General features: G+C 42.9%; 1 protein-coding gene across 1 annotated transcript in view; it reads left to right on the top strand.

The window, feature by feature from the left end:
* Positions 1-205: 205 nt before the first annotated feature.
* RFX7 (regulatory factor X7) overlaps positions 206-13103 on the top strand; it is a 116776-nt gene continuing 103878 nt past the window's right edge. Inside the window, exon 1 of the mRNA XM_075007379.1 lies at positions 206-663. Coding sequence (XP_074863480.1) covers positions 497-663 — 167 coding nt within the window. The 5' untranslated portion in view covers positions 206-496. The remainder of the gene's footprint in view (positions 664-13103) is intronic.

Raw genomic sequence — 13103 nt, forward strand, 5'->3', positions numbered from 1 at the left:
GGCAGGCGGATTCAGCGGCAGGGCGCTGCTTTCCCCCCTCTGCAGCGCTGCCGGCGGCTGGGGCACGCCGCTGTGGGAGCCCACCTCCCCCTCCTTCCCTCCGCCGCGAGCTGGGTCCCTGCCCTGGTTACCCCCCTCCCCCCGTGTCTGAGCCGTGTTGTTGCTGTCTGCACAGGGCGGCAGTGAGCCTGCGCGCACGGGCTGCCTGCGCCTGGCAGAGCAGCAGCCGGACAAGCTGCAGGCAGCACCGTGCGGGCTGCAGCGGGACCAGGTGCCGGAGCGGCGGCGAGCCCCCACCGACCCCAGAGCGCGGGGCAGCGCCGCGATGCGCCTTCCCCTGGGGAAGGCTCCCCTCCCTCCGGCCGGGCCCGGCGCGGCTTCTCCGTGATGTCCCCCCGGCAGCGGGGAAAGGCGACTCACTCGAGGGCTGGGGCGAAGGCCTAGTGTCTCCAGCGCCGCTTGCGCCCGCTCCCTCTCCCGCACCCCTCCGCCGGCGATGATGGCAGAAGAACAGCAACCCGATCCCCAGCCGCCGCCGCAGCAGCCGCCGCCGCAGCAGCTCCCCGGCGCCCCCGCGCAAGGGGGGGCTCTGCCAGCCCTGGTGCCCGGGCTGCAAGGGACGGAAGCTAGCGCTCTGCAACACAAAATCAAGAACTCCATCTGGTAAGAGCCGCAGCCCCATGGCACGCTGGCGGAGCCGGAGATCTGCTCGGGCAGGCTCGGCATGTGCATTTTCAGAGCCTGCTGCACGCTGATAGGGCCCTTGACGTTGTTGTTGGTTGGTGCGGGGGGGGGGGGATGGTTACTTAATATGCACATTTGACACCCCCCCCCCCAATAAATCCTAAGCAGGTATTTTTTTTCCAGAGCTGTGGAAAAACAAATGGCTTAAAATCTGTGGGGATCGAAGCACTGGGTGTATTTAAAAGAAAGGAGGTTGGGAGATAACTTGCACTGCATGATGGTGGTGTATATCTGTGGGTGGGGGATGGGGAATGGAAAATGTGTTTACTTGCCTTTGCAGAGAGAGAGAGAGAGAGCCCCCTCCCCACACACACACACAGAGGAAGAAGCGTACAGTATTGTGAATTTCAGCCAGAGGGACCATTGTCCATAAGAATATTAATAGGGAAAGCAAAACCTCCTCTGTCCTGGAATTAGTTACCTTCCTTAGATGTTTTTGCAATGTTTATTCAAGATTGTACAGCATCCAGGAGAGGTGGCAGTTCTGCATTTCCACGGAAGAATGCATCTTTTGGAAATCGGTATAACTTACACACAGGTGTGTGTATGTTTTGTATTGTATCACACCCATAAATCCTCTTTTATTTGGGGATACCAGCATTTTTCCCAGAAATTATATACAGTCAAATGCACAGCAGGGTTTGGTTGGTTATGTTTACATTCATTTGTATCCAGAGATAATGGTAATTATAATAGGATTGTGTTAAGATAATGGATATGGTCTCACCTACTTAAGGTATCTTAAAAATTGATTATTGCATTCTCCTTATTAATAGGCTGCTTTTGATATGTGAATTTGTCTGATCCCCAAAGCATTAATACATCAAGAAGTGCAAAATACTGTAGTAAAGATTATATCAATATTCCTATTCTAAACCTCTGTTTCCATAGGTATACAATTAAAATGTGGTTTCGGCTAAAATGTGGCATACAAGTTCCTTTCCAAGAATCCAATTTTTGTTATAAATTTTAAGCAAAAGCACCTGATAGTAAACCAGTGTTTGGTTGAATTTAGTATTACTTTTTAAAAACTAATTTTTAAATGAATCAAGTTTAGTTTGTCCTACAAATTAAAAAAAATAAAAGCTTTGTTTTGACAGTGAAGTATTGTAAGGGTCTGGCACCTGCAATATGTGGATTAAGCCCTTTGGGTATATTCTAAAAAATGTATCTATACAATATTTTTTGCCTTTTGCGCTATCCGTATTATGGGCATCTAGTATCCAGTATACTGATCCAGTGTTTATGTTGCTTTATACTATACTTAGCTTTTATAGTATATTGAATTAATAAGAATTTTAGAAGAAATTGTAAAATATAAAAAAATACTTTGGGGATGGGGTTATGTAGTTAAATGGATATTTAAGAATCCTAGGAAATTAAACACTAAATCACATTCTCTGTCCTTAATCCACACACACAGCCTTTTGTTTAGTTTTTGTGTGCAGTGAGGTGACTTAAGGAGACAATATTGCTGAATAATTTCCTGGGTGCTATGATTGTGTTCCCTGCCGATTATTCTGCTTTATAATGGGTTTTTGTGGTACATGTTTTACATTTTCTGTCCTCCCATCAACAGAGTGGTTGGAAATCAGCTTCTCTGACTGCATGTTTACATTGCATTCAGATTAGGTATCATATCCAAGTTGAAGACAAAATGGCTACTAAGTAAAATCTCTCCTTTAATAAGAACTTGTTTTTTAAAAAGAGCTTGGGTATTATAATATTATATTCAGAGAGATCCTGGCTCAAATATGTAAAGTGTTTAAGTAAATAACTTTTTTTTTTTTCAGTAGAAAAGACCTTCATTAGCTTCACCAACTGGTGAGGTATAAGCTGGTGCAAAGTATCTGAAACCATCAAAGGTTTCACCAGTACATTGTGGTTGTCTCCTTTCCCAGTATGGCTTGTAGAATTAGTTGATTAGCCATCCTTCACCTATGCATAACCTTTACTGTTTGACAGGTCTAAAACTTCTGCAGCACTTCCAGACAGTATCTATTGGTACTCGCGTGCTATACTGTAGACATATAATATGTGAAACAATTTACTTACGGTAAAATTGAACTTCATTTTCAACTTTACTGTAAATTTTGTTTTTCTGCCAATGGAGAGCTAATATTAGAAGTCCTGTGTATTCTCTTAGTACTGCAATGTTAGTACAAGCAGTCTTCACTTGAATGCCTGTTTTTTTTTAAAAAAATTACTAGTGTCCTGTATATTATATTAGTACAGATTCAATTATTCTTTTAACCAGAAAGGATAAGGTTGCATTGCAAAAGAAAAGCAATACATGTACAATTCTTAAGTCATGCTTTGGAAACTCACTCGTTCCCTGCACCCAACCTAAGAATTAGTAATGTTTACAGTAGCTGAAGTGTACTGGCAGTTAATGTATTGTATAAACTGTTCTTCAGAATAATACTAAAATGGCAAGATTCCAGCTTTCTGGGTAGCTTTAACTTATCACTTAATTGAGAAGGGTATTTTCTCCTAGGTTTTATATTTTAGGAAGTCGGTGTTTTTTAACTTCTGAAGGATTTAACACTTTTAAATGAGCGCCTTTCACTATTGTCTTTACCCCTTTCCTGCCTCCTCCAATTTGCTATTATAGTGGATGGACGTTTTTAGTTTAAAAGAAGTGTTTCTAGTATGCAACACATATATTTTCAATCAAATAGTGTAGCAAGATACAGCAGTTACTGAAAACTGGACTTGCTGATCATAAACAAGTCTGTGCCTGTCCTTCCACTGCACAGACAAATATAAATATAGTATGTGATGTAGGCTTCTAGCAGAACAATGGGTTATTCATTATATCAACTCATAGTTAATTTATTCTGTTTATTAAATTAAAATGCAGTTTGACAAAAGAAGTAACTCTTCTGTCATTGCAGACCTCTAGTATGTCTTTCAAATCAACCACTGGATTTGGTTTTCATACTTAACGTTGATGGCATGCATATTGCAGACTTCCCAAAATATTTAGCAATGCTTTAAGTTAATGTTTTTATTTGCATTTTAAGTTTCCATTGGAAGGGGAAATGGAGAATTTCTCAGATTGTTTTAAAAGATCAGGAAGCATGAGTATTACCGTTTTGTCTCTGTACAGGTATGTTGGATAGGTATGGCTGATTAACTTTGACTGATTAAAAGATCAGGGATTTGGCATTGTCTGTCCAAAGAATTATTTTTTTCAGGTGACCTGCTTGAATAGGCCCAATGCAGTGTTATCCATTTTTATTTTGTATCACATATATAACTTGCTTTGACAGTTGGATATGTTCTTACAGTGCTGATGAAAAGGACAGAAATAATATTAGACTTCTTCTAATCCATCACTGGAAAAAGTCTAGACTAGAGGGAAAAAAACTGTCTTTACAGAGCCTAGACTCTCTGATTAACATTATGTTGGGCAGGTTTGTAAATTGTCCTAGTCTTTTCTGGACAGTGGGTCTCAACACACTTATTTGCATTTCACCATAGATTTATTAAATCCTTTATATTAATAGCTTTTTGTCCAGACACTAAAGCCTGGCGGAGGGAAGGGAACCTCACTTACCCTGTTTAACTGTCTGCATATGGCCTAATGCCATTTCAATTTTTTGGAGTGAGAACATAGTATTATCAAATAAGTGTTTTGTTTTCCATATGGAGCATGTGTACACAAATAGACTGCTGTACATTTTGAGTCTACTCATAATTCCATTAGGTTGCTAAAGTATATCCTGTTGGTGGAAAAAATCAGGCAGTACTGTACATGCATCAAGATGATGCAGATAGAGATTAAGAAATTTGGATTGCAAACAAAGAAATATTTTCACATAGCGCAGAATGTCAACAGTAAACAACAGACCCAATGATTTTAGGCAGTTCCAACCTTCTATTACGATCCTGTTCACAAGGTCTAGTTCACACCCTGTAGCTAGTGGAAATTGTTTTGTTTTCCTGATCATTATTTTGACTGCTTGGAGAAAACTATTACATTAAATACTTGTTTACTGTTGCTGTAAATTGTCTTCCTTTGTTTACATCTGCACACACCAGTGAGGCCCTAGGTTTGCTCACCTTACATAGTTTCCAGTTCATTTTTGTCCTTAAGGCATCTGCTGTGATTTGACTTTATTAATTCTGCATGAGAGATGAATGCTTTTTTTCCACACGTCAGACATGAAGGCCACGCTAAGGATTGGGCAGTATGGAGATATGAACACAAAGCATACACAGGCTGCCTCAGCAGTACTGGATATGGGCTTCTGATCACAGTGTTGTTGTCAGATCCATCTTTTGGCTAGTAGCATGGTGCAGTATGCCAAAGCTCCATGAGCTGGGCTGCTGAGTGGTAAACTCCTGCGTATGACAGTTCCGTTGAGTCAGTGGGCATTGCATTGGGCCCTTGTGCATTCTGGACTCTTGGTTTTGTGCTAAGAAACTAGGATGGATTTATATCAGTTGTTCTTAATATCTTGAAAACTCAGCGCCTTTTCAGGAGAAAGAAACCAGTTGTGCATCCACTACAATAACACCTCTCTTAATTAATATGTATTCTGTGTATGCATTCCAGTTAACTCTTTGTGTCCCCTGCTTTGGCAAACATTGGTGTTGGACTTAATATGAATCTCTTCTTTTTTGTACGCTGTGATGATGATCCCTGGTCCAGTTAAGTATTGATATTTAACGTATCACTGTTGAAATTAAGGGGGTTGTTCACACCTTACAGCTCCTCTTTCAGACACTCAGCAAACTCAGGTTCAAATGTGTTTGACAGATTTCTTCTGCAAGCTTGATGGCTAAAAATATTAGGGTTGGAAGGGAATGTTGAAACTTTGGGAAAGTAGTTGAGGAGTTTGCCTGCAAGCTCTTCCACACTCAGCTACTCCTTCATGCTTCTGCAAAGACAGCATGTGCCGCAATTTGGGAAACACTGCTTTTTACTCTCTCTCTCTCTCTCTCTCTCTCTCTGTGTGTGTGTGTGTGTGTGTGTGAGAGAGAGAGAGAGAGAGAGAGAGAGAGAGAGAGAGAGAGTGTAAAACTAAATTGTTTTAATCCAAGGGGGGAAATTAGTATAGAAATAAACTTTTATCAACAAGATGCTCTTAATTTCCCCCATCCACCAAACTTGGTATTTCAGTTTTGAGGGGCCAGTCTCTCATATTTATTGGCATTTTGTAGTGATGTGATTATGTTTGTATATTTGCTAGTTAAATCTGCTGCCAACTATCATAACACAGTAGGCCCAGTTTGTCACTGGAGTTATATTCAGGACAAAGTTGACTCAGTATCTAGGTTGTGTTAGTCTTGCTCGTATGATATTGAACGTGCTGCTAATGAATTGGGTCGTCAATAGCATTGAAGCAATACAGCTTTATTGGTGCTCAGTGAGGGGCTATGGCACATGTTAAAATGTGTACCTGGCTAATGAATAAGAAGAATTATCTATTTGGGTTTTGCTTCCTAACCAGACTATTAATAAAGACACAGGCTGGGATTTTTAAAAGAATTTTATGGAATTAGAATCCTGATGCATTAATTTTCAGTGATATTGAGGTACAGACCTCCCCAGCTATCTCACTCAAAGTGCAGAGCCTCTGCATCTGGAAGGAGACAGATGTTATAAACAGAATACATGAAATAATGACAGTGTCTGTAGAGAGAGCATCTGAAGACTTTTCCTGAGGGAGGTTTAGGTTGGACATTAGGAAAAACTTCTTAACTTTAAGGAAAAATGTAACCAGGAGTTCTGTGGCACATGGTAGACTAACAGAATTTTTGGAACATAAGCTTTTGTGGCCATAGACCCGCTTCGTCAGATTCATGTAGTGGAGATGCAAGAGGCAGCTCTTGAATATACATGCTCAGGAAAAGAAGGGAGTACCAGTCAATAGGAAGTCCAGAGTTGATGAGGTCAATTCAGTGAGGGTGGATGTGGCCCTCTTCCAGCAGCTGATGTGGGGGTGTGAACATTGAGAGGCAATATGTGCCAGCAGTGCCACTCTGTCATATACCTTGGCCAAACTGGATAGTATCTACGTAAAAGAATAAGTGGAAAGGTAACATACAAAAACCTATTGGAGAACATTTCAGTCTCCCTGGACACTCAGTAGCAGATTTAAAAGTAGCAATCTTGGGGGGGGCGGGGGGGACACCTTTCAAAAACAGGCTCCAAAGAGAAACTGCAGAGCTACAATTAATTTGCAAATTTGACACCATGAATCAAGGATTAAACAAAGACTGGGAATGGCTGGCCAACTACAAAAGCAGTTTGTCCTCTGTTGGTGTTCACACCTCCACATCATCTGCTGGAAGAGGGCCACATCCTCCCTGACTGATTGACCTCATCAACTCTGGACTTCCTCTTGATTGGTACTCCATTCATTTCAAGAGCTACCTCATAAGAGTGACACTAAATTCCCATTAAAATACATCTAAAAGTCCTGATTCATTCCAAGTGCTGGTAACTTGACATAAGCCAGTTGAGTTAAGTACTTTTCTGATGCATTTGGATAGTTTGGCACCAGAAATAGGATGCAATGTTTGTATGTAGAGCAGGGATTTCCAGCCTATGGGTTGGGACCCAAACATGGGTCCCGTTAAATTTGTTAAGGGTCGCCAGCTCGGCAGTTCGGAGCTGCATGTGGCTGTTATAGAAGCCTTTTGCAGTTTCTTAACACTGCTGCCTGAGGCAGATATCTGTTGGTAGAGTGTGCTGCTGGAGATGGCAGCTATCTCTATCCGTAGAAATATCAATTACCTTATGCCTATGTGCTGAAACCTTAACACTTGAGTTAATTGGTTTTAACGACTGTTTCCTGCTGGGAGCAGGAGGGCTGGAGGAGCTGCCCAGCTGAGCAGCCCTGGTGAAGAGCCTGTGGGAGGAGGAGGAGGAGTGTCAAAGGCTGGGGCTGTTTAGGGCTGCGGTGGGGGAGGGGTGGATCTAAGGCTGGGGATGGTATGGGGGGGCGGGTCTAAGACTGGGAGAAGCTTGGGGCTGCAGTGTAAGGCTGGTGGTGGTTTGGAGCTACTGGGAGGTGCTGACCTGTGAGCAGTTTGGGGCTGCTGGGGGCGGTTTGGGGCTGCTGGGGGGGTCTAAGGCTGGGGGCGGTTTGGGGCTGTTGGGGGATGTTTAAGGCTGGGGGCAATTTGGGGCTGCTGGGGGAGGTTAGGGACTGCTGTGGGAAGGTTTAAGGCTGGGTGATTTGGGGCTGCTGGGGGGGGTGTCTAAGGCTGGGGGTGGTTTGGGGCTGCTGGGGGAGGTTTAAGGCTGGGGCAGTTTGGGGCCGCTGGGGACAGTTTGGAGCTGCTGGTAGAGGTTTAAGACTGGGGGTGGTTTGGGGCTGCTGGGGCATGGTTTAAGGGTAGGGTGGTTTGGGGCTGCTGGGGTGGGGAGTTAAAACCTGGCCGAGGCTGAGGTCTGTGGGATGGGCTGGGGGGACTAATACAGTAAACTCTCAAGTTACCCAGGGGTTGTTCCTGCAACCCCTGCATAACTCACATTTTCCTGCAAGGGGAGGGTAGCCAGGAACTACCAGAGCTGGTTGGTTTCCAGACTCACAGAGTGGCAGGAGCTGGGAACCAGGGGCAGGCTGACACCAATCTCCCCATGGCTTGCAGGACTGGGAAACTGATCAGCTCATGGCTGGTCAGTTTCACATTCCCACCAGCAGGGGGCGGGGGAGAAGCAGCCTAAGAGCCTTCTTCCTCTGTACCCTCCAGGGCTGTCAGACAGCTGCATGTCTGGGGGAAGGTAGGGAGGAGGCTTCAGCCGTGGGCTGTGGGTCTCCCCGCCCCCCAGGCAGGGATCCTGCAGATGGCTCTGCACCCTCTGCGGGTCTCCCCATCCCTTGGCCAGGGATCCCGCGGCTTGCTCATATCAGCGGGGGAAGTTCCCTTGTCTAGTGAGCATGGTAGGTATATGTGTCGCGCGCTTTAGCGAGCACTCGTAAGTAAAGTACTAGCTAAATGAGAGATGAGTGTACTGTAAAATTGCCAGGTGTTATTGTTGCTAACTCAGTTTTCTTTGGCCTTGTGGCTGCACTGTCATAGGCTATGTTACATGTCCATTCTGGATAGGAATTGCTATTTCTGTTACACAGAGATTTATGGACTGTACTTTTTTAAGTCAGTGCGTACTGACTGTAGCGTGGGTCAACCTGATCAGTCCTCTCTGGCTGGAGTGTATTATCCTTGAGCAGTTAATAGGGGTAGCCTGCCTCTTGACGGTGAGAGCTGGCTGGATCCTCATCTGTCATGTGGCATGGGAGGAGAAGGGAATATCTTCTTCTGTCTCAAGGAGACTTCCTCTGCTCATCTAAAATGGCTTCCATCATTTAGTTGGTTAAGAAAGCACTTGCTTTGCCTCTTACAACGTCAAGGAGCTGCTCTTGGCAAACTGCGTCTCTAACCTACCTCCAATCAACAGGTGCAGCCTGTGACTCTGTCCTTGGGGAATGGGCAGACTTAGCTGCATAAATGGCATTTGGCAGTGAATGCAAAGGTTGGGGAGGGAAAGCAGAGCAGGAGAAGTAATCTTTCAAAATGAGGAGCCCTCACCAGGGTAGAGGAGTCTCTCTCCATCAGCAGGTTTCGAGGCCATTTTTGTGTGGAGGCATTTTTATGAGGTTAGAAGGTAAGCTGAATAAAATGAAAACTGACCTTTATGTAACCTTTGAGAGCAGAGTTGAGGTTTTTTAAGATCCTGGACTTCTGCATATCATAGAGATCACTTTGCAGAAGTGAGCCATTGCAAAGCTGACTGCAAGAGGATAAGAACCAGAGTTATTCACATTCGTTTTGCAAATGTGGTAGCTAGTAAAATGTTTTATAAAACATATTCAAATAATAAGGGATTTGGCAAAGAGCCACTACTGTCACTTCATTTAACTATGTATAGGAGAGCATTAAATTGTTGACTTCACAGCTTAAACATATAAATTTTTTTTAATTAACTTTACACCACACTTTACACCACAGGTATTGTCTTTTTTTTCTTTGTTGCAGCAAATCAGACAGTGCAATATTGTAATACATAATACATTTCTAATTTGTTTTTCATCAGCAAAGAATTACCTAGAGCCATGTTTCTTAAACTATGGTCTGTGGGACGCTGGTGTTCTGTGAACAACTCACAGGTGTGCTGTCAGCCTCTGACACTTTTTTGATATCAGACACTGATGGTATATATTTTCTGTTATTAAACCAGTGACAGTGTTACTTCTTCAATGCTGATAGCCGATTAAATTACTTCATTTTCCTTTTGCTTTATATGTTGCTGTTTGGCTTTTTTTTTGTCTGTTGACAATTTTTTTCAGGAAGAATTCCAGAAGTGTTCTTCATAAAAGTATTGTTTGGTGTTCCATGATCTCAAAAAGTTTAAGAAACACTGACCTAGAGTACTGTCATCTCAGGCTGATAATGTACCCTCCACTGAGGGTGAAATTGTCTTTAAATTCGTGCAATTCAGGTAGTTTCATTACATCTGTCTGTCTGCTAGAGGGAAGTTAGTCCTCAAATCTTGATTGCTATATATATTATTTTAAAAAACCCAGTTTTGTTTCCAGCTGCTATATAATTTAATAAAAAATACCCTATTACTGGAGATGGTACTGTTTGTTTGTTAAATTGATTTGACTAGATTTGCCTGGAAAGCACTGAAATAATTTTATGCTATTGAGAGAAGGATTACAGGTTCCATGACTAATGTATGTTGCTTTCTTTTATTACCTTAATTCTCTTATTAACCTCATTTTATACATTTCGCCAAACTGAAGTATATGGGGTTGGGGTAGAGCTGCAAAGTTCAGCCCATCTTTAGTGTTAATTGGTTTACTTGAAAGCTGATACAATTACAAAATAGATAAATTGATACGAATACATACTTGGACATTACAAAAGGGCATCCATCAGAATATCTCAGGGTAAAAATATCTCACAACAGTGTCAAATTTATTTTGTTGCATTCTGCATAAAGCAAAGGAATAAATAAAAATGCAGCAATTCTGCCATTCATACAGACAGAATTCTATGATGAAGGTCAGTAGAAAGGAGCTGTTCCAGACTTAAAAGAAACATAAATTTTGGATAGTCACAGCGAGGTACCCATGTTAGTCTGTAGCTTAACAAAACAAAAAGCAGTCTTGTAGCATTTTAAAGACTAACAGTGTGAGTTACTAGGTCATGAGCTTTCGTGGGACAGACCCAGTTCTCCAGATCTGGAAATTCTCTGAAGAAGAGGGTCTGTGCCATGAAAGCCCATCACCTCATAAATCATTTTGCTAGGCTTTAAAGCTACAAGACTGCTTTTTTTGTCCTTTGAGTTCTGCAGTGTTCCACAAATACTCTGCCACCAGCCTCCGTACATTTGAGTATTGGAACTTCTTGCTCTAGCCCCTCAACACATCTTTGTCATGAAAAAATGTAGTGAAGAGAGGCAGTTTCTCAAGTTTCAGGCCCCAGCTCTTACAGCGCTTTATTGGTTGATAGCAAAACTTAGATTTGTATTTCTTGATAAAAATTAATTCAAGTTGCCAGTGATCATGTTGTCAGCTAGTGTTCATTGACTACCAACAAGTGCTCCAATTTCTACCTGCTAAATCATAAAGACAGCTAAAAATTAATTTAAAGCTGTCAGCTATTTTTCCATGGCATTATTTGCTTCAATTGCCATCAGAATGTTGTACAAGTGAAATAGGACGGGGAGGTGGGCTGTGCGTTTTTGTATGGGAGGGAGGGTGGTTTGGCATGTGACCTTTGCTTTGAGTAGGTTTGAAAACCTCAAGGACAAAAGTGGACCATTTTTATTTGAGTGGGAGGGCGGGTGGTGGTGGTGTCCATACGCAGATTTTGGTAAGTGGTCAAGCGCTGCACATTTCTGTGGAGAGGGTATAGGGTCTAGGATAGAGGTTGGATGCAGAAGGGAGCTCTGGGGATGGGGTATATGAGAGGTTGTGGGATTTGGATGAAGGAAGGGGTTGTGATTTGGGGCAGTGGATTGGGGTGCCAAAAGGGGGTGCAGGGTTCGGGAGAGGGTTTGAATGCAGGAGTTGTTTCTGGCATGGAGGAGGAGTGTAGGAGGAGGAGCAGGGTGTGGGAAGGAGTTGTGAGTTGGGGTGAGGCGGGCAGAGAGTTTGGTGGTAACCTGAAGCAGAAGGGTGTGGGGTGCCAGACACAGGCTCTTGCTGGTAGGTGCTTATTTAAGTGGCTCCTGGCCAGCAGTCCAGGAGGACCATCAGGTAAGCCCCCTGCCTGCTGCAGCTCTAGGCTGCTCAAGGTAGCCGACTGCTGGGGCCATGTGCCAGTGGAAACCTCAGAATTGTGCTGAGAATGGGGGCAGCGAATGAAGTCTCCATGCCTTCCCCCTGCCCCCACACAAATGGCACATGGGGCCTAAAGGCACAACACCTCAGCAGCCATCTGCTTTGAGTGACCTTGGGCTGCGGTAGGGAGGGAGTCTACCTGAGGGTCTCATCGAGCCTCAGGCTAGATCCAAAGGCTTGACAGGCCAGATCTGGCCCACAAACCACATTTTGCCTGCCCCTTCCAAAAGAGAATTGATATTTGTGACTATCCCATATTTTGAAGCACACATTCAGTTGCTAACTTGCTGGACCTAGTTAGTTACTAAATTCAAGCCTTCCCCAATTTAATTAATATTGCAAGAATAAACTCCATAGACACAAACAACATTTTTTGCAGGTAGTAAATATTTTGTAATACGGTTATTTATTAAGTGATGAGCTTTCATGGGTCAGATCCACCTCCTCAGATTTTAGGTATCTGAGGAAGTGGGTCTGACCCCCAAAAGTTCAATACCTAATAAATAAATTTGTAAGTTGTTAAGATGCTACAGGGTTGCTTGTTGTTTGTGAAGGCACAAACTAACATGGCTTGCCCTTTGAGTCTAAAAATTTTGTGTAATTTTAACAATTCTGAATACCAAAGTTTTGTATGGTAGCTTTCTATCAACTGTAGAGACTTTTTCTGGGTAAACGTTTCTTCATACTGTAGATATGATATAGTTCAATGGTGGTTTTTCCCTCTTTGTGAACTATTCATGACAGACTACTATAAATTTGTTTCTAGTGGTAAGATGTGAAGTAAACTAGGAAAAAAAGTGGTTCGATACCCCTTTCTTTGTGACATGCATGAGTCTTTAATGGTGGTAGTTTTAAAGATAAGTATCCTCATCATAACACCAGCTTCTGTTTTTCTGAATATGTACTAAATACTTTGCTTTCAATGCTATATAGAAACTATTTTCTTTCTTCAGGTAAGTAGAAAAGTCAGTGCTGTGTTTCTCATGTATTGGTTTGAAACAAAATTCCCTGACTTAAAAAGCTGGGAAGAACCAGCAAGAACAAAGC

This window comes from Carettochelys insculpta, chromosome 12 (genome assembly GCF_033958435.1).
Source record: "Carettochelys insculpta isolate YL-2023 chromosome 12, ASM3395843v1, whole genome shotgun sequence".
NCBI classification, from domain to species: domain Eukaryota; kingdom Metazoa; phylum Chordata; order Testudines; family Carettochelyidae; genus Carettochelys; species Carettochelys insculpta.